The sequence below is a fragment of the Chenopodium album genome, chromosome 4 (assembly GCF_948465745.1).
Source record: "Chenopodium album chromosome 4, dcCheAlbu1.1, whole genome shotgun sequence".
NCBI classification, from domain to species: Eukaryota; Viridiplantae; Streptophyta; class Magnoliopsida; order Caryophyllales; family Amaranthaceae; genus Chenopodium; species Chenopodium album.
This window is the reverse complement of record NC_137837.1, coordinates 14,244,112-14,266,309: the sequence shown is the minus strand read 5'-3', so window position 1 is coordinate 14,266,309 and position 22,198 is coordinate 14,244,112. Positions and strand designations below refer to the sequence as shown.

The following is a 22,198-nucleotide window of genomic DNA, read 5'->3' as shown; positions in this document are numbered from 1 at the left end:
CTGTTGGAGTTATTGTTGGCAGCTTTAGACTTAGCCAAGTCATCTTCAATATTGATCCCAATATCATAAACAGCCTTAAAGGTATGGAGATTTTTGATAAACAGTCTCACGGACTCTTTTTCACTTGGTACCTCGATCATTTTAGCTGAGGTTTCTCTCCACTTGTTAAAGAAAGAAGTGAAGCCTTCATTCTCTTTCTGTTTGAGGATTTCAAGTTCTCTATGGTCAGTTTCGACTTGAATGTTGCATTTGTACCTATCAACGAAAGCGTTTGCTATAGATTCCCAGGTAGAGGTCTTTTCTTTTTCGAGAGAAAAGAACCATTGTTGGCAAACGGTTTCGAGAGATAGTGAGAATAGATAAGGGAAGACCTTCTTATCAATACCCTTGATACTCATTATTGTTTCAAATGCTCTTAAATGGAAGTAAGGGTTGTCAATTGCTCTGAATTTTGGGATGTCGTTGGCGTTGAACTTCTGCGGAAGAAGATCTTTATCCACCGAGACCCCTTGGGATGTGAGTTCTTGAAACTTGTAGTCGCTGGACAACTTGCTTAGGCTCTCTTGCACGAGGTCCATTTGTTGTTGTTTCATGGGATCATCGATCCTAAGTGCGAGAAGCTTCAGTGTCTCGGTCACAGTAGCCAGTTGGTTCTTAAGATCATTGACTTCTTCTTGAGTTGCCATTATAACTCTTTCTTTCCTCTTGCGGGCTATAGGTTTGTCAAAAAGTTGGACTTGTACGAAGAGGTTATCTTTGATTAATCGTCCTTCCTTTCTTGACCACGCGCTGTAAATTAAGCCATTTTACCTTTTAATAACTTGACTCGAATCAACTTGACTTTATGGTTTATTTAAAAAAAAAATGCATATTTTTGGCAACAATAATGTACATATTTTTAGGGAACTAAGTATTATTATTTATATTGGAGGATTAATATCCGACTTACCCCCCTAAAAAAAATGACGGAAAAAGCGCGCACACAAGACTCTCTTAATCATGGTCAAAGCATATGTATTGGTGTGTGCATTGAGTGTAAGTGACATGCTTGGACTCTTGTGTAAGACCATGGGACTTAGTGCCTAAACTCGATCATTGATTCAATAGCATTATTGTCAGCAAAATTAACCGAATTAAACAGAAGACTGATTAATTAGACTTTAGGTGATGACTCGACAAATAATCCGAACTGTCGGCCAAGCGACAGGACTGGCGTCACACTGTGGTGGTTGGCGCCAGACAATTTAGCTGTCGTCTGGCGCTACACACCATATTGTGGCGCTACAGCTCAGACTTTGGCGCCAATAGTGGAGCTTCGGTCTGGGACTGTTTTCGGTATTATTAGTCAACTAAGGTTTGCCTAAAGTCGTATTAGGTCAATTCCGATTGAAAAAATAGACTTTATTGACTCAAATTAATTAATTAATTAATTAATTAATTAGGCAAAGTTCTTTAAGTCATTAATTTATTTATTCTCAACACAAATCAACAAACGGTTAAGAGAAACATAGAATATATATGCACAACAAATAATGCACAATTAGTCAAGTAGGCACAATATGATGCAATGAGTTTGCAACCTAACCATGGCTCTAGTTCTCTAAAGTTCGGGATATGGTTTAGTCAAAAAGGGTCCATGGTTAATTGTCCGGATGCACCGCGCGGAAGCCTAACCGTGAAGGGTTGGCGCGAGTGGATGGGACACCGCAAGCTTTAGAAAAAACTCGCTTCCATGGTTTGGTGAATTCAACATCTCGGATGTACCATTTGTTGCACGGAGCGTTCAATTGGGTAGATGGAGCATGAATTCCCAGAGGGTTATGTCCATATGTAGAACACATATGGGTTTCAGAAAAGTGAGAAAAAAAATTCAATCAGGAAGTAGGATCGAGCAAACAATACGAAAAACCGGTCGAAATTAGAACGCATATTTTTGGCTCGGTATTGGGGGAAATTGGCGCCAGCAAACAGAGACTGGCGCCAACTTTTAACTGTAGCGCCTGGCGCCAATATTGGCGTCTGGCGCTACGGCTAAAAGTGTGGCGCCAAGCTCTGGCCCCTGACGCTACTTACCACATGCCTCAGCAGCTTTCTACGCTCGATAAAATCTTCCAGTTTCGCGTGGTGTTATTTCAGTCCTAGTTGTGAAAGACATTTCTCAAATTTCCTACGTGTAAAATCCTATATTTTTGACTCATTACGGATGATCTTTCCAATGAGATCTTTTTTTATGCATATGACAATAATGTTAATCAAAATTACGCACATGAAATACTTAGAACTTTTCGAGTCTCATCCACTCATTCTAGATCATTGCCGAAACAAATTCAGGAATTAAAATAGAAATCCTCCCCAGTGGAGTCGCCAAAAACTGTAGGGAATAATTTCAAGCCTTTAAAATCCCACTATCTTGAACCCCACTGTGATCATACACTAAAGTACGGTGGCGTCCAAAAGGGAAGAAGATAGAGCAAAAGAGTCGCCAACAAGTTTTTAAGGAACTTGTAAACCGTTCACGAGGTGAAGGTTACACCCCTTAACGATCCAAGAGATCGTCAACTCCATAAGGTCATGAACCAAATAAGGGTTCGGGGATGATGGTACAAATCCAACCTAAAAGAGATTGAACCTGTCCTAATAATAGGCCTCTACTTTATTCTGATCGTATTCATGTGCGCTTTCTGACTAACATACAATCAATAGATTAACCCTAAACCTGTTTAATCTACGTTGGTTGAATTTAATGCACAAATAAACTATTATTGGCGATCACTTGAATTTATAATCAAAGTTAACCTAACAAGATTATTAATTATCTTATTAAGCGTGATTACAAGTACCAATTCCCTTTAAACATGCATAAAAGGTGATCAAGCAATAAAGAATAAATAATGTATCAAGCAACATAATCAATAATAATCATGAAGAATAATAATAATCATATCATAATAATAATCATAATCATCATAAATAAAATAATCATCATCAAAATAATAATAAATTATAACAATTATAATCATAATCATGTTCATGTTAATATTAAGCATAATAAAAATAGCAAGATCCTAGGCATGATACTAACAAGATTAATAACAAACCCTAGCATGTCACTAAGCAATAAAAATCAAATCTTTAATCCTAACATGATACTAACATGAATTAATATTAGGAAGAACATAGGAAGCATCATAACAATCATATTTAATATTAAAATTAACCTAGACATGATACTAGGAACATCATAATAACAATATAAACATGATGTCTACATCATAATATCAATAAATCAATTAAAGTACTTACTTTGATGCCTCGTACCTCTTTATAATAACAAAATACACACGTTAGTAACTTCAAGGAAAATAATAAACAAACAATTAAATTAAATAATTGAAAGAGAGATTTGGGACCAAACCCTCAGAAATTAAAACCTTTCACGTCTAGGGCGAAGGCAACTTCGAATATGGCTAGGTGTTTCTAGATCTTGTGAATGCGGAATTTTGTATGAAAACAAAGTAAGAAAGAAAGATGAATGTAAGAATGCTAAAGAATTACTGATTAAGGAGAATTGGTGAATGATAGATGTCGATGATGAATGATAACGGAGTTTTTGATACGATATTTATAGAGAAAATCAGCCAAAAAAGATAATTTAACAAAACAGAGTCTGACGCTCAGGAAACAAGGTTGGCGCCAACCCTGGCTAGCTGGCGCCAGGCACCAGTGGCTAGCGCCTGGCGCCAAGCCTGGTTCCAGGCGCCAAGGCCTGGGGTTGGACGCCAGTCTTGATTCTAACGCGTTTTCGAAAATCCGATAAGTTTACCGTACTGGAAGATAAAATAATATAATTTCTTCGAAAATGCTATTTGATTTTGATTAAAACTCTAAAAAGTCAACAAAGTCAACGTATCAATGCTAATTGAATTAGGAATGAAAAGGACCTTCTAGAAGATTCTAGAAGACCAAAACCATTCCTAATTGCATTAGGAATGATAAATCATATTAGGCCCTCCCCTAGATCATTGGGCCGTACATAAAGCTCAAACCGGGCCCAGTTTAGTAAATTGGCCATAATTTCCTCAATATTCATCGGAATTGGGCTTATAATATATCGTTGGAAAGGTCTTTGCAAGCCCCATCCAACTACACTACTATTGGACCCATATCATGGACCAACCAAACTGGATTGGCTGTTTTCTTAAAATAAAGTTTTCAAAAACAGAGAGAAGAGAAAAGAAATAAAAAACTTTCCGCAACACTAGACCTTTCCACACTTTCGTTTCATTCGATTATGATTCGACGTGAAAGGTACTCATCACTGGGTTTGGTTTTGGGGAGACACAAATGGGTGTCTACACAGATGCACAAGATTGTTGAAATAAAATTAAATGAAAACATTTAAATTCGAAATTTAATTTAATTGAAACACTGACCTAGCAATTGTTAGGAAAATATAAGAAAATGATATGTACATGAGATAAAAAATAAGATTATCAATTAAATACCTAGGGTATAGAGTATGTATTGAAGCCACCTACATACCTATTTGATACCCTGAATGTATTGTCACCTCGTACAAAAAATTTGATAAAGGCAATAATTGTACTATACACTCTCATTTTTATGCCTATAATAAGAGGCTTGGGAGCTGAAATTCAACAACTACATCAATCAATTCTAGTAAGAGTGGAACAGGTAATACATTAACATTTTTATGCTTTTAATTTACTAGTCATTTTTGTAATTATTAAAAAATTTTGTAACAACATATGAGATTAATTTTAATGCCAGATGCGCATATGATGGCTACTTGGAATTACCGTAGCTTCGAAATAGTAGTCAACCAAACACACAGAGTATGTGTGGTAAGTACAGAATTCTTTATCTTACTAATATAACATAAAAATGATAAATTAAGTATAGATATATTGTTTTGATCTGTTATAAATGACAGCGAATTCCCGCATCGTTGGGCCAATTCTTTCGTACACACAATGGGAACATTAATGCGTACCGAGGTCTAGGTGCTCAACCATGGAATTGTATTGTTCGAAACGTGGAAATGGGTGATCACTGGAAGTATTTTATTGAAGATGGTTGGGAAGGCTTTGTAAACGATAATCAGATAATCATCGGGGACCATCTAAAGATTTACTTGTGTGACATGTCAACCATTCGTGTTAGAGTATATAGGTCGGGGTTAGAAATAAACAATAATGAACCACAAGAAATTAGTAGCGACTCCACAAATAACGATGAAGAGGTCCCATGGTTTAAGGCATCCATAGAACGATATTAAACTCATCTTGGTTTAATGGTAATTTTATTTGTTTTGAAATGAAACCCTTATAATACTATTATTTTTGTACATAGTTTCATATTGGTCACATATTAACATGTTTACCCTTAAAATTGAAAATGTTGTCCTGTCCTTTAATATAGTTGAATTTAATTTAAAATTGTTAATATTTTAACTTATTATCTAACTAACAATTTACAATTGTAGTATGTGCCACTCCAAATTGCACGTGAACACCTAGCTGGATTTCAGAATGACACGGCAGTGACAATGCGTTTGGGTGAGACCAAATGGAATGCAATCTTGAAATTTGTATGGGACGAAAGCAATAATCTTAGCCATTGTCACATACAGGATGGTTTGAATAGTACCATTCATCCCCAAGACATCAAACAAGAGATGATTGTAGAATATTATGACCACCCAAGCACCCCGTGTTTCCAAATGTATTACCATAATTAAATTATGTTAATTATTTAGCAAATTAGTGTTGTTTTGAGCCAAAACAAATGTGTGACCTATATGTGAGCTACATTTTGTGTACTTAATTAGATGTATTTAATTACATGTAGCTACATTGTATTGTCTCATAAGGTTTTTAGGTTTTTAGGTTTTTAGCTACATTGTATTGTCTCATAAGGTTTTTAGGTTTTTATTTAAAATATGTAAAAGCCAAGTGTCAAATTGTCCATGAACAAGAATTGTGGACAAGTGTCCTTAGACCTTGAGTTTATGGACAAGTGTCCTTAGAACTTGAGTTTATTTATTGTATATTAATTTATTGTATTTTAATATTTTTATATTTTTCCATATTTTTTAATTTTAATTTTAAAACGAAGAAGATGTTGTGAGTATAAATTGAAACATTGACCTGAGCAAAAACCGTGCTCCAATTCTCTTTTTTGTTACCCTCTCAGTCGAAATATTTACACTCTCCATTCAATGGCTCGACAGCAATTCGACCCCAAAAACCCTGTTTACTTACCTGGTTGTTTCCAAGTAACCTCACCTCCAAACAAAGTTATCTTTCGTAATCCCAACAACACTGGTGTTCCTGAATTGAACTTCAACAAATACATGTTCTTTGGCCCTACGGGTAAAGGTGGCACACTCCAACTGCTGACTGATCAATGCATCAGAGACATCATTCGAAGTCCAGAAAGCCCGTGGGAATCAAAATTAGATGGAATGCAGATGATTGGTCCATCAGGTATCCCTGCTCCCGCACATTTACCAAATTTAGTTGACATTGTTGGTAGAATTAACATTGTTGATGTTTTTAATAAATTGAACAAAGGTGATAGTGTAGATGTGTCTTATGATACTAGCCTCATTAGTGAGGTAATTCCTCGTTTCCTTGAGAGTGTTATTGACCCTACCCCGAACATAGATGTAGCAGGTCCGGTGTACCCCCTAACTGCTAAAAAGGTAGAAACATCTTTGGCTTGCTACAGTGATGGTTTCCAAGTGTACTATCTTCATACCAAATTGAGTGAAATAGTGATTACTGCGTGTGCTGGTAGGATTAAGATTTACCATTTTCTTAGGTACGTGGATGTTGCACTTTACTGTAGCTTCAAAAAAGGTAGTCCATCATTTGACTTAGGCTCGAGCATTGTTGTATGGAATGCACGTGGTGTTACCCGTCCTTCATTTAAGGGGAATCTTATTAATGTTGTTGCTGTACACAACCCAATCATTTACATTATAACAGAACTTAGGGTTGGTAGGAAGAACTTTGAAGAGGCTGTTAAGGTTCTAGGCAACGACGTTGACTGGTCCCTTGACGAGAGTATTGGGATATGTGGTGGCGTGGCTGTGATTTGGAATGAAAGAAAGGTTTCTTCGGGAGAGTTTGTTGTTGCTGCAATGGGGGATTGCCCTTTGAGGGTCCTGGGTGTTCTTATGGTAAGTGTACTCTATAATTTTCCCTTTTTTTACTTTGTAATATAAATTGTAATCTAATTGTTGCCTAGTACTAATTATTTTGTGTGATCTATAATTATGTAGCCTACTGCATCCGCCGCTGCTTGCGAGGGAAGTGGTTCTTCGGCTGCCGCTGCTGGCGAGGGAAGTGGTTCTTCAGCTCCCGCTGGTGCTCATGCCTAGGATCTATTGCTGTTGGGGGAGGTGTTATTTCAAAGGCTATTTCAAAAAAAGTGTTGCTGCTACTGATTTGTCTTAATTATTATCGTTTTTAGTTTATGTAATTCGTATGTAGACGGTTTGTATTAACTAAGACTTATGTGACTCCAGTACTTTGTTTAATATATGAATTAAGGCAATGTAATGGCCATTGTGTGTTATGAATTACTATAATAGTATTAGTTGAATGAATTTTGGTCGAATTAAAAAATCAAAATACAAAAATTAAGATTTATATTAATTTTGAAGGGTTATAATATGAACTTTTTTGTAAAAAAAAATTTGGTAATTTTTATGGAATCCTTGTCATTATTTTTTGGTTTATCAATATTTTAAGATTAATATAAAAAAAAATTCATGCTAAATAAACTCAAAAAGGTCACACTAAATTATATCAGATTTTAGTCAATAACTGGTCAGATTTAGTCAAGATTATTTTTCAAAATCTATTTTCTTATTTTCTTTGACATAGAATGAATCTGATCAAAAGTACTTATAATTTGGGCAGTCCAAATATGTAACAGGCCAGTCCAAATATGTAACAGGCCAGTCCAAATTTGGTCAAAACTACCTATAATTTGGGCAGTCCAAATATGTAACATGCCAGTCCAAATATGTAACCTATAATTTGGTGCACCCCATAAATTTATGTGGACTCATTGAATGGATAGACCAACAACAAATACAACACAAATAAACATAGTATTCTATAAAACAAGATAAAAAAAATGCCATTCTTTTGAAGAACTTATTTAGCTAGTACAAGGAATTTACATGGGAGCTGTTTGAACCATTCCTCATAAATAGCAGCAAACAATTCTTTTGAAGCTCCTCCCTGAAAAATAAAACACATTCATTCATAATGCATTCCAATATCATCCTCCTATGAAGACACATGACACCATTAATAGACTTACAAGGCTCTTTATAACATGAAGGGACGGTGATGGATAGTCAGCTCGCAAGACACACAACTCAGTAGGCTCTCCATTTATTGTTAGCGTTCCTGATTTTGCAACAAACCAAGTACAACTTCTTCCAACTTCTCCATCATGCAACTGTTCCATAAGTTTCAATCAGATTTGTTCAAATCAACCAATTTTCTGACCAAAATGTGACAAAACAAACAAAAACTAACCTGTGCAACAATTGCCAAAAACTGACTATACGGAGATTGGAGAAAGGTGTTTAGGCTATGTAAAAGCAGTTGAAATCCATAAGCACCACCACAGAACTCTACAGTCTGCATAAATAGCAGAATGAGTAAGTACTCTTCAAACAAATAGAATATCATCTAAACATTAATGCTAAGGACAACAACAAACCTGAGCACTAAGAGGCATCGTCACAACAGTACAACCTTCCCGTACTCCAATACGTACATTATGAAACTGTTTAAAAAAACCATAAGCGTGGTGACATGTAAAAAAAAAGGTATTATGACAATTGAGTTTGCTTTAACATTACCCATGTAACAAGTCGAGTTAATAGACACACCAAATCTGAAGATATGGTCCTTCAATTGAGATTAGAGGGAGAGCAAAATCAGCTAAAACAAACACACAATTAAAAACATGTACATACTAATTAGCATGGTTACCAACCAATTCAATGAACAAACATCACGAGCAGAAATAACATGACAGAGGTGAGGTTCTTCAGCACATGGCACATGAGTATTGGAGTTGCTTGATTTAGAGGCCACAAGGCCTGCTTCAGAGGACGATCGAGAACAACGTTTTTTCCGTTTTACTTGATTTGGAATTGAGTTTTTTGGAGCACCACGCCTCCTCCGCCTCGTGTTATAGTCATATCCACGAGGTTGAACAAACTCATGAACAAAACCCTAACATGGATTTAAACAATATACAACTCCATTATAAAAGATTAAAATAAATAGAATAAAGGTAGAACAATATAAGAACATTATAATAAACATTATTATACCTCACTCAGAGACAAAAGGCCATTGCTATCCCTAGCATCCTTGGGATGGTTCTCGCCATATGCTACATCTAAACTCTACAACAATTAACACACATAATCACAATTAAATATTGTTACCACAACCATAGTAATCCTTTGACTGAAACGGTACACTAACCCCTAACTTTCCATAGTCACCTCCGCTTGCAAACCGATCACGCTTAATTGCAACACCAATCTTATTCATGTTCCACACCTTAACTCTAGGAAATTCACCCCATTGCAGAGGAAACTGGTTTAACTTGTCAAGATAAAATACCTATCAATACCATCAAATATGAAATATCAATAAAAATTGCATCATAACAACACAAAAAATAAATTGGCTTGTTTTGAAATTTTAATTACATACCACAACAAATATTGTACAACCACCACATCCGCCGGCTACACCAGTGGAGTAAAAACGCCGTGCAAAACTGGAAACACTCTCCATCAACTTATTCAACACCAACTCACACCAATTGTAACAGGAAGCATTCATTGCACAGGTAAGAGCAGGAAACAGATCACAGGCCAACCTTGGAGACTGTGTTGGAAATAACACCATTTCAAGTGACAACAACAAGAATAATGTCTTAAATTCCTCCTCCTCATGTTCCTCCCATTTACCCTCCAACCATTCCATGATCTTGGGATTCACAGGAATGCCTATAGATGTATAAACCCTTCCGGCAAACTTCTTTGACCTAGTCTTAGATGGTTGACCATATTTGTGCTGGATGCTAATAACCTTATCATGCAACATAGGTGACATCGTTTTACTAGTGGGGACAGTTAAGCCTCCATTAGGAATGCCTAATACCCAATGCACTTGGTTAGCAGCTAGCCTAAATTTTTTGCCATCCGGAGCAATAAGCACCTTATTCACAGGATCAATCCGAGTCATTATCCAATACCCTAACTGTCGAGGCAAGTGTATGTCAGTTGGGATAGTCAATAACCCACCTAACCCCATTTCATTAACCCAACGAGTTCTTCTATCATCGAATATGTGGCATATTCGAGAAAAGGTCTCAATACGACAGTTCATATTTGGAGGCTGAAATGGGCGAGAACACAAAATTATAACAAACACACTCATTTATACAAACGCAGATTATCTTCAAAATAGCATAAAACATTCTCATAAATACATTCACACATTCCCTTCCAAACAACTCCCCTTGCTTCTTGATTACCTCACCCTTTCTCTTAACTTGACCGCCTACGCTAATAAGATCATCCTTCACAAAAAAAAAACATTATTAACATAACTAATTCAATATATACAATACATACCTCCCTATAAATCCTTACCAAAAAAATTTCAGTTGGTAGTACTTTCCCCCAGGTATCTGCTAACCCATTTTTGCCCTGTTAACATTATAATTGGCCAATTATGTACATAGTTCCTAGATAGTTCTGTTAAATTTATCAAATACAACAGAAATTTATTTCTAATTTACCATTGATGACATCCCTCTTCCATGTTTGACAGAGCACATTATCACCAATAATTCAGAATAAACTTACTGGAAACACCTATATTACATAGAACATTACCAATCAACGTACATCATAGAATAAAGAGAAGAATTTAAACATCAAAAATATAATTGTTTATCAGCTAAGGGAAAAATTGAATACAAATCAGTTCAATATGGAATTAAAAGCTCAAAATTGAATACATATCCAGTATGTAAAGCTAAAAATTGAATACAACTCAGTTCAATATGGAATTCAAAGCTCAAAATTGAATACGAATACAAACCACATAATAGCAGAACACATACTTACTTACAAATTGAATAATCAATTCCAACAGAACTCCATCAATTCAGATCAGCCGCCCTACGATACTCAGATCATCCACTCAAGTCCAGGCTCACCCTACTATACTCAGATCTTCCAACTGACTATACTCAGATCATCCACTCAAGTCAGCTCAGCTCAAATTATCCACTCAACTTAGCTCAGCTCAAATTATCCACTCAACTTAGCTGAGATCATCCACTCAAGTTGACGCAATTCGCCCATTCGAGCTCGACCCGAAAATTTCGCCTACTCTCTCTCTCCTAGGGCTTGGCTGGTTTAACAGTCGTTAGTGAGTCTGTTAGTCAAACTTTAAACGCCAATCTCCTTTATTATTGCCGTGTACGTTTGAAATTACAAGTTCATCCCCGCACTTTATTTTTCATGACTGTTTTACCCCTGAGAGTAACATTATATGTTTCTCTCGGAGCTAAACTTGTATTTGCCGCTTTATTTCAGCTTTCTGGTAAGGAATAAGTTAATAAACAATAGGCAAAGGTCTCATAAGAAATGAGTACCCAAGCACAACACACTCAGTTATACTATGGCACAGGACAAGCAAAGAATTATCCAATGGAAACTGAATTCCTAAGTCAACACTCTCAGCTTAAGTGTATCTGATATTCTGATGAGATACACAGATCAGGTATACGGTTATAATGTGGGAAGAAAAAAGAAATGTATGGTGGTGGTGGTGGTTTGGGGGGGGGGATGCCTTAACATATTATGATTTTGTCAAATGTAAATGCTTTTCCCAGGCAGATAAAGGTGACATTTTTTTGCCAAAGGTAACGATTATTTCTAGACAAATAAGCAGTTTGTAATATCCACATTGAAATTGTTTTAGATGAGGGCACCATCTAGAACCAATCAACTAAACCACTAATAATTACATGATGCTCTTGATTATAGTCTGGCGGTCAAATGTTTGAAACATTACCCCTACAATGGCAGAGCGACGTGAGCTGTGATACAATAAACTACCATGATTCCCAAAGAAATCATTTTGTATCCCAACATCATAGATTACCATGATTCTCACAGAATTAAACAAACAGGGAGGGGTTTGTGTATTCCCACAGAAATTAAATTCCCAGCAGAGCATAGATTGTAAATGCTGCATTTTTTATTTTGAGGAAAGTAAATGCTGCATTTAAGAATACTTGAAATCAATCAATCAATCAAAGCCTTAATTCCATAAGTGGGGTCGGCTAACATGAATCAAATTTGATTATTTTAAGAATACTTGAAATAGCATATGTAATTAAAGGGAAAATGCATAAGAAAAAGGAGAGGTCTGAACCTTAGAAATAGGTGTTTCGGATATTTTTGGTTTCATCCCAACAGATGTAGTATTTACAAGAATCATCCCCTCTTCTGGAGCAAAGTCGTCTAATTCATCAAGACTGATAGCTTTTCCTCCAACATTACTAGCTAAATCCACAGCACTTGCTGATATCAAACAACAAGAAAGCAGGAAATCCCTTTAATACAAATTTAGAGGTGTCAATATAATCTACAAGAATATACAAAAAAAAAAAAAGATTGTGATGGATACATGGCATTATTTATCAGTGCAAGTGTGCAACACAAACAGAGAGCTAGAAGAGACCTTTAGCTTCACGTCATATCAAAAACAATTCTCATTCAATCTCAATTACCAAGGATTTAAACAAAATTAAATAAATATATAAATAAAAAAATTAACAAAAGTCTTTGAGGGCTTCAAAAGTTTACATGACATAAAATTTAATAATATTTTCATTTTCTGCAAGAAAGACGGTATCTAGTGTCTTCAACCAAAGAATGGCATATTGTTTCCTCTACATGTTTAAAGCCCACATACACATAACTAATATGCTTAGATGGTTAGATTACTAGTAAACCACTATGTTTTCTGCAGTAAGAGTACAACAACAACAAAACCAACAACAAAGCCTTAGTCACAAAATGATTTGGTGTCGGCTAACATGAATTGTCATAAGGAACCGTCCAATATAGAAAAAGGATATAACAAGATAATCAGTTGAAAGTATTTGAAAAAGGTGTGTAAAGTAGAAAAAGAAATAGCATCCAAGTATAAATGTACAGAGTAAAAGAGAACCAAGAATAAGAGTCAAGAAAGTTTTAAAGGAGTGGTACAAACGTGTGAATAAAAACAAAATAAAAGCTTGAGATTTTTTTTTCCCTATAGTAAGAGTAATAATCATCGATTATATAGCTGAGTTGGTAAGCCAATATGTAACTTGTAATGCCGTAAAGAAAATACTTACCAAGTGTGTGATTAGCTATGGCCACCTTAGCTCCTTTAGCTTTTCCACCATAGGCAAGTGCCTTTCCTGCACCACCAGCTCCAATAACAACAAAAACTTTACCTTCCAAGGGTGATCTTGGTGCAGTGCTTCCACCTTCTAGACTTGCAAAAGGAACAGTGTTTTGTTATACGATAGTGTGATGAAAGAATTCAAGGAGATAATTAAAATGTAATTGATTAAAAAACCTTGCAATCCTTCTTCAATAGCTTCAATAGCTCCCACGTAATCAAAATTGTAACCCACCAATTTCCCATCGCTTGGTCTTCTAACCAAGCAATTTACGGCTTCAATTGCCTATTAGAATTTGGGAAAAATTAGTTTCATTCAATAAACCATTAATTTGTGCATAAGGGACAAGCATGGAGTGTAAAGACTTTTGCTCACCTAATTTGACTTACTTTAAAAAGTTCAAATTAGTTCTAATAAGATACAGCTAATAAATTCAGATTAGTTGTAATAATATAAGATAAAGGCTAATAAGTTCAGATAAGATATAGGTTAATAGGTTCTAAAAAGGTCTAATAACACCTACAATGCCTAATATGATAAGATAAAATAAGATAAGGATTCATTAGTTCAAATAAAATAATAATTCGTATAAAATAAGGGTTAATTAGTTCAGATTATACAAGTTCAGAACTAATAAGATAAGATAAAATGAGAGAAATATAGGTGGAGAGAACAATGCCTACACCAAACCAGATTTTGAAATGATGAATCTGTGTAGTCCCTCACCTATACCTACCTCCATAGAAGACGAACTTAGTAGATCATAAAAATATAACATTAACCAGACAGTTGCACATTGATAACCATGCGAAGAAAGAAGTCCATAAGAAGAGGAAAGGAAAAAAGGAGGAGCTCGTCCACTTTGAAGCTCTTAAAGTTTCCGATCAATGACCGTGGAAATTATAGTACGAACAAAGCTCATTCACAAAATCAAAGCAAAGAGTTGCTATACCTTAGCTATGGGATCAACCTCTTCAGAGCACTCAAGTGCAGCCATCTTGTGAGGTAGTGTGACACTGCACAATATGCATCATCGAATGAAAATGTAGCGTAGTATGAAATAGCAATAGAACTCTGTTTACTTGTTATCTAGGAAATATAATGATACAATAAATATGCTATTTCCAATAGCAAAAGGATGACATAATATCACAAGCTAATTAAATGAATAAGTAACTTTACATTAACTAGTATTGACATCTGCCACTGTCACAAAATATCACAAATGGTGTGCTGAAATCTGATTGGCTAATTATGAAATTTTGTAAGAAACTGTAGGGATATAGACGTCTAAAAAAAATTTCCCAAGTGTACATGAGACATGTGGGGTTAGCAGTTTTGGAACTTACATAAACTATAATAGTAGTCAATGAGTAATTTGAAAGGTAGTGGTACCTGAATCCAGCAAAATCAGTAGAAGAATATGTCTTCAAAAAGTTAGGTAAACTGTCCACCAGCAAAGGCAAATAGATTCCATCAAAGCCAACAGACTTAAATGCTGCATTATACATATGCAGACTCTTGCTATGAGCAACAGGATTCCCAATGACTTCATATACTTTAGTGTCAGGCCCTATACGTCTGAAATTATACAAATCCAAGAGATCTTTCATAGTAGGTTAGCCAAGAGCTGAAATCGCTCCTCCCTCAAGGGTACCAAAAGTAAGATAACCACCAAATTTGGCACAAAGTATCCTTGACATCAATCCTTGCTCACGCATAACAAGTCCAATCATTGGAACCTGGAAATGTAAATGTAAAATTCAATCAAATACTCAACAGTCCCACTTTTGTACAATTTTATAGTAAAAAATTATGCTTCAAATTATTTTGTACGAATCAGAAACCTTGTACTAAGGCATACTTCAAACACCCCCCCGGTTGCCTGCATGAAAATTGAACTTAGGGCATCATGTTAAAAGATATAAGTTTGATCGGTGATCTCCTTCCAAATTCTATGACAGATATTATCTACAATTCTACATAAATCATTGGCCTTTTTTTTCACACCTGAGAATGTGTGAGTACTTGAAGAATACGTGCACAATCTGTAATATCTGTAGCGGTTGTTGCAATCTTTACAATGTCAGCTCCAGTTGCTTGTATCCTTGATACAAGATTTCCTATCTCTTCAACTGATGGTGTGCTTTGATAGTTATGAGAGGAGACAATAATTGCGGTCCTTGAAGGCTTCTTTCCACCAAAAGAGTCAAAGAACTCATCCGCTACCTACAAGAGGAAAATGATGAGATACCGACTTATTTTCAAAAATTCAAGTCCCATCATTTAAATACGAACAACGTAGGGTAACAAATACCCATGTTAGTTAATGAAAACCATTATACATAAATGTCGTACTTGTGCAATAAAAACCTAAGATTCATTCTAATCAAATCCTATTGGTGATTGGTGAGATTTGAGTCAAGACCTAAAGGAGACACGATAGCTCTTTAATAAGCATTATATTGAAATAACCATAAACATAGTGGCATATACCATGTAAAATTGTAAAGTCAGAAAAAGTGTATAATTCCCTTTGCATATGTTTTATGTAAGATAATCACAATAGAGGTCCAAGAAATAAATAAATTCTATTTCTACTTGTCCTTTGAGGTTTCAAAAGTGTATCATGGTTCTCAATGGGGTAATACAAATAAATATATAAATATAAATCCATCAACCTTGTAATGTTCTCTTTACCTTATTTTGGGAGTTTACTACCTCCATTTTTTTCTTTTTAATCTACACTTTGCCTTTTGCATTATTCACATACTCTTACCAAAGTTGTGCAATAGAAAACATGAAAGTTGAACTAGGGGAAAAAAAAAGTGAGAGTTTTATTTACTCTTATAATCTTATTAGAATTAAACCATATGAAAACACAAAGATTCAAATTAAACAATGTATTAGTAAAAATTGCAAAAATAAACACTACGTGAAAAAATGAATTTGGCACCGGTTCAAACCCGGCCTAAGGCACCGGTTTGAACCGGTGCCAATGTGAGGGGTGCCAAAAAGGGGTTTAAAAAGGCACCGGTTCAAACCGGTGCCAAAACTTGAAATAGGCACCGGTTAACCGGTGCCAAAAAGTACCAAAAAATTTTAATTCACAACTTTTGGCACCGGTTAACCGGTGCCAAAAGTGCCCAAAAAATTAATTTTTTTTTTCTTATAAATTAAATAAACTAAAATGAAATGAGAATACAAAATATAAATCAAATATCACAACATATAAATCAAATATGTTCAATATATATATAATCAAAAAAAATTTACAGTATAGATCAATAAAAAAAAATTACAACATATAAATCAAAATAAAAAAATTACAACATATGAATAAAAAAAAAATACAATATAAATCAAAATAAAAATTTACAACTTTACAATAAAAAAAAACCCATACAACATCTAAATCAATATACTTGCATCTTGATTCTTCAATTTAAGATATAAGTACCTGCACCAATTATAACAACCAAAATAAATTGATTAAAATGAGTTAATTAAGCTGCGAAAAATCGAAAAATAAAAATATAAAAATAAAACCCAGAAAAAAAAATCGAATAAAATAAAAATCAAAATAGAAAATCATAAATAAAAAAAACACAGAAAATAAATAAAATTAAACTCGATTAAAAAAAACCCCAGAAAATAAATATAAAAAAATAAAATACAGAAAATAAATTATAAAAACCCAGTATTCGAAAAAAAACCCAGAAAACAAAAAAAATAAAATCGAAAAAAAAAATTCAAATCTGAAAAAAAAAAATAAACCCAGATATCGAAAATAAAATAAACCAAGAGATCCAAAATCAAAAATGAAAATCGATAAAAAAAAAAAAAAAAAAAAAAAACCCAATTAGAAGAGAATTGAAATGGGAAAAAAAAAAACCCCAGGAAAAAAACCTAAAAATCATGAAAATAAAAACACTAACACCGCATGCATTAACCCAAAATAATCAATTATTTTAACAGAAAATTAACCCAGAAATCGAAATTGAAATCAAAAAACAAAATCAAAATCGGAAAAAACACAATCAAAAAAGAAATCGAAAAAAAAAACCGAGAAATATAAAAAAAAAATTAAACAACAAAATCGAAATGCAAAACCCAGAAATCGAAATTTAAAAAATCAAAATCGGAAAAAAAAAACTATTAAATTCGAATAATTGATCAAAATCGAAAAAATTGAAAATAAAAAAAAAATTGAAATCGAAAAACCCAGAAATCGATTGAAATGTTAAAAAAAACCAAGAAATCGATTGAAAAACCTCAAAATCATTGTTGCATGTTGTTGTCGTCGATTTGTTGGTGGTTTTCGAATTGTTGGAGGAGGTAGATCGGCGAAAGATGAAGAAATGAAGGAGGTAGATCGGCGAGAAAGAGGAGGAGGAGGAGAGAGAAAGAGGAGAGGAGAGAGACGCGACCGAGATAATTAGGGTTAGGGGGGTTTTATAAGGGCGGTTTTTTTTTATATTTAAATGGACCAGTTCGTAAAGGCACCGGTTCAAACCGGTGCTCTTTTTATTTTTGGCACCGGTTTGGGCTGAACCGGTGCCTTTTCTATTTGTGTAAAATTGCGCCCAATTTTGGGCCGGTTTAGGGCACCGATTTGGCCTGAACCGGTGCCTTTATGGGGGTGCCTTATTGTATTTTTCTACTAGTGAAAATATTTGAATATTTCACATACAGACAAACCTAATGATAATATTTTCTTAAGAAAATTAGTCAAAATATGGTTTGAGTTTAGTCAAACCAAACCACATCATTATAATATCAAACACCTTCTTTAGGTGAAATGATAATGGGCAAATTTTGGACTACTTTTTGCTTATGAGGACAGATTAGATCATCTATCTAAAACATCGTTGTGTATCCTAGTTAAAGATGCTCAAGTCTCTTACAATAGAGTTGAGAATCTTGAGATATATGAAGTACTAAACATGCAACTCCATTTTTCTCAAATAAACAATTATCACGTTTTGTTGCATACAATACTACACTTATGCAAATCAGCTAAACATACCTCCCACATCAACTTGTCAACAACATGAAAACTAATAAAATACAGGTTTAGATTTACAACAAACAAAAGACAAAGGAATAGTATAACCTTAAGCTCGACATCTATATAGTCAGCTCCTAGTTCCATGGCTCTGTACAATGCATTTCTTCGCTTGCTTTCATCACCATCATACTAACCTCCTTCCGATGCAGGTCTAAATACCACATGAACAATTATAAATGATTATGAAAAAGTAGTTTATATTGTACTACCTGATTTATGAATTCGAAATTCTATTTATAATATACTATTATATTGTTTTTCCTTCGATGTTAAGATAAAGAAAACCAAACTACACATTCAAATATGAAGTTAGAACTAATTTTTTCACTTTGCAGAAATGATACTATCAAAGTCATATAGGTCTGCCTCATCTAAGCATGTAATTGAAATGATTCGGTTTGCACTCTCCATTATAATTGACATAGCAGGTTTCATTAATGTAAATGAAGGTGGACCCTACATAGCTTGCACACACACATCATCATTATCAAAGACTCAACCAACCTTATTCAATACTCCGTATTTGCAGATTTGTAAGAGCATCAACACTCGTGGTATAATTTTATACCACGATGTAAATATTCATCCAAAAGCTGCAAATCTTTACTACCTTGGTGGCATAAAACTATACCATTAAATGGTATATACCATCCCATGATAAACTTTTGCTTCGTTCCACGTGAAACATGAACCAACCAGGTCACATCGTTGTCATACATCTTTTATTTATTTTTTTTCAACTGCATTTTAAGAAAAAAAATTATAAAGTCAAAAATTATGAAAAAATTACCTTTGTTCATAATTTTTCAAGACATACACATAGACACCCATATTGATACAGTTTTATATATTTTTGAAATTCACTTTTTTCTACCTAAATTCCTTATTTTATTTAATTAACTTTATAAATAGTATTAGTTATTTTCAACATAAAACCAAATATAATTATAATTTAATTAAGTGTATAATTCATACATATAGGAGAGAGAAAGTGTGTTGGTAAACTTTTTTTATACCATGGGTGGGGTGATTTTTGAAGAAAGTATATTGTATTGTGGTATAGATGATGTGGGGGAGTGAGAAAGTGGTAGAGAGAGAGGGGTGGTATAAATTTTTATACCATGAGTGACGATGGTCTAAATGATTCCCTCTTACTTATACAAGAATAACATTCTTTGACAATCTCAACTTTACAAGATTGCATATTGGAAATGTCACCCCTGCCCAAAGCATCATCTCACTCTATATTTCTCGAGACTCAAGAACCATATCACTATCACATTTCCAATCAAGTTTTTGACTCAAAATTCACAATGTACAATAGTTTCAATATTCAATACTCTAGTTTTCATAAGCACAAAATTCTAAATACCCAAATCATAAAACATCATACAATTAAATCATTCTTCATGAATCAACTTACACAACTCCCAAATTCATACTCTAAACCCAAAAACCAAATTTTCAGAAAATTCAATTTCTTCACGAAATTGAAGACACGCCCGAACAAAATTACAATCGAAGATTAGAAATTGCCTGAAAGTGATCAAAGTAGGCAAAGAACTGTTTTTAATCAAAAGTTGAAGATCATGATCTAGGTTGAAATTCTTCAAAAAATCTATTCGAAGCTCAACCAAATCAGCCCCTTGTTCCTTAGCTTTGCTAACTTGAACCAACATTTGATCTGGGGTATCAGCCATAATGGGTACTGTAGGCGTCGTTTGAAGTGCGCCTACGTTAAAAGCATGTTGTGAATATGATTGGCACTCATAGGAAGTGGGAATTGACATAATACGATTAGGGACAAGGAAAGTAGGGAGCCGCCAACAAGTTTTTAAGGAACTTGTAAACCATTCACAGATCATTTAAGGCAACCACGATAAAGGGATAACGAAGGCAACAACGATTGACCCGTGAAGGTTACACCCCATTCATAATCCATGAGATTACTAACTCCATATGGTTCGGAACCACGAAAGGAGGATCGGGGATGATGGTACGAAGTGAGTCATGGAGTCACATTCGCCCGTATTAGCCTCTACTTGATTCTTATAGTGAAAAGCATTCATGCGATCTCAAAGGCATGCAAACAAAATATTCAATTCGCTCTAAACTATTATTTAGCTAAATTGGTTGAATATTAATGCAACACATAATTCTAAAATATTTGTGATCACTTGAATTAATTAACAAGATTAAAAAGGAACCTAAACCGGTTGTCCAAATTATCTTATTAAGCGTGATTTTTAATTACATATTCCCTTTAAACATGCAATATGGTGATTAAAATAACAATAGAATTACCATTATTATTGAAAGCAATTTAACCACAATTCCAACAACATAAAATCGTTAGAAAAATAATAGAAATAAAAGGAACATAATTCTTACTTTTATTATGTTTGTTTGCAACTACAAAATAACAAACGAGTTAGTAACTTCAAGGAAATAATAAAACAATAATTAAATTAAATTAAATAAAGTATAGTTGACTTGGGGCCAAACCCTCAAACAGTTCTACCTTTCACGCCTTGGTTTAAGGACAGAACCACGAGTAAAGTATGGACTCCTTTGAGCACTTGAAGAAGGAATTTTAAAATGAGAAGGGTAGGCTAGTGTTTAGGCTAAAGCATAGAAGAGAGAAAAATAAAAACTAGAGAATTAATTGTTGCCCCGTTCATCAGAAATGAGGGGGTATTTATAGGGAAAATGTGCTGAGGGAGCACACGGAACCCTAAAATGATAAAAACCCTAAAAAAGTATCCCGTGACACGGTGCAATTTTGGTGTGACGCGGGAAATTTTCAGAAAACGGGAAAGAAAACGCATTAAGGGTTTACGCGGAAAAGACACGGAAATTCCCGTGTCACGGCAGACTTCCCGTGTCACGGGAAATCCCACCGTCAGACGGGACTGATTCCCGTGACACGGTAGATACCTGCCATGGCGCGGGAATTCCCAACCCTTTTTCCGTCTAAATACATTTTTAACCCTAAATTCATTCGGCATTTTAAGTGCCGATTGATAATTTCGGGCCTTTTCTGACTTATTATCATTTGGGTTAAAATAAGAAAATAATTAAATAAAAATAAATAAAAGGTTTGGGCCAAAAATAAATAACAAAACAATAAAATAAAAAAGGTTTGGGCTAAAATTAAATAATAAGTTTGGGCTGAAATTAAAATTATGCTTTTTCCAAACATCAAGACTAATCCATGGATTGTTCAAAAATATGAATTTAATCAAATACGATTTTTTAAGCACTCTTGGGATTAAATACTGAACCCGACCAATAGTGGCGGTGAAAGGTTGTTCATCATCGGGTTTGGTTTTGGGGAGACATTTTTAGGTGTCTACAGAAGCCCCCACTTTGACTGAGTTTGTAGAAACGTCAGTTTCGAAAACGATAGTCAAAGTAGCCGATAGGGACGGAGAATGATTTAAGACGTTCTGCGATCCTAAATCACTCTGTATACGCCGATACCTGCAGAAAAATGTTAGTTCTACAGATAAAAGGGTAAAGGATATAATACGTATCTGGCACCAGTGTATCGGTGACAAATGAGTTTGGCAGCTTCCT

General features: G+C 34.5%; 1 protein-coding gene and 1 pseudogene across 9 annotated transcripts in view; both read right to left on the bottom strand.

Annotated features, from left to right (window-relative positions):
- The window catches only part of LOC145627691 (bifunctional 3-dehydroquinate dehydratase/shikimate dehydrogenase, chloroplastic-like), a 178,141-nt pseudogene extending 156,578 nt beyond the window's left edge, over nt 1–21,563 (bottom strand). Inside the window, exons 1-9 of the transcript XR_014111406.1 lie at nt 21,557–21,563; nt 20,156–20,351; nt 18,665–18,770; nt 15,559–15,777; nt 14,944–15,290; nt 14,501–14,564; nt 13,725–13,833; nt 13,498–13,635; nt 12,528–12,676 (exon numbers count right to left, since the gene is read on the bottom strand). The product of XR_014111406.1 is annotated as a bifunctional 3-dehydroquinate dehydratase/shikimate dehydrogenase, chloroplastic-like (transcript). The remainder of the gene's footprint in view (nt 1–12,527; nt 12,677–13,497; nt 13,636–13,724; nt 13,834–14,500; nt 14,565–14,943; nt 15,291–15,558; nt 15,778–18,664; nt 18,771–20,155; nt 20,352–21,556) is intronic.
- On the bottom strand, nt 7,957–11,519 carry LOC145626735 (uncharacterized). Of its 8 annotated transcripts, none has more exons than XM_081679203.1 (13): nt 11,206–11,519; nt 10,879–10,954; nt 10,730–10,786; nt 10,612–10,656; nt 9,783–10,472; nt 9,549–9,689; nt 9,392–9,466; nt 9,049–9,290; nt 8,912–8,960; nt 8,770–8,835; nt 8,583–8,687; nt 8,362–8,502; nt 7,957–8,279 (listed from the first exon to the last, which is right to left on the bottom strand). In XM_081679203.1, exons 2-13 carry the CDS (start codon nt 10,915–10,917, stop codon nt 8,193–8,195), a joined length of 1,737 nt encoding a protein of 578 aa, XP_081535329.1. In that variant the 5' UTR covers nt 10,918–10,954; nt 11,206–11,519; the 3' UTR covers nt 7,957–8,192. The 8 variants fall into 8 exon arrangements, with proteins under 8 accessions (XP_081535329.1, XP_081535327.1, XP_081535328.1 ...); XM_081679201.1 differs by having other exon boundaries at nt 7,958–8,279; nt 11,210–11,519; XM_081679202.1 differs by having other exon boundaries at nt 7,958–8,279; nt 11,214–11,519.
- Nucleotides 21,564–22,198: the final 635 nt, after the last annotated feature.

Excerpts from the sequence above, each read along its gene's own strand:
- LOC145626735 (XM_081679203.1), bottom strand. The coding sequence starts at position 10,917 with ATGTGCTCTGTCAAACATGGAAGAGGGATGTCATCAATG. Across the intron at positions 9,467-9,548 it reads GTGACTATGGAAAGTTAGGG|AGTTTAGATGTAGCATATGG; the intron begins GTTAGTGTACCG and ends TAATTGTTGTAG. Across the intron at positions 8,961-9,048 it reads GATGTTTGTTCATTGAATTG|GACCATATCTTCAGATTTGG; the intron begins GTTGGTAACCAT and ends TCTCAATTGAAG.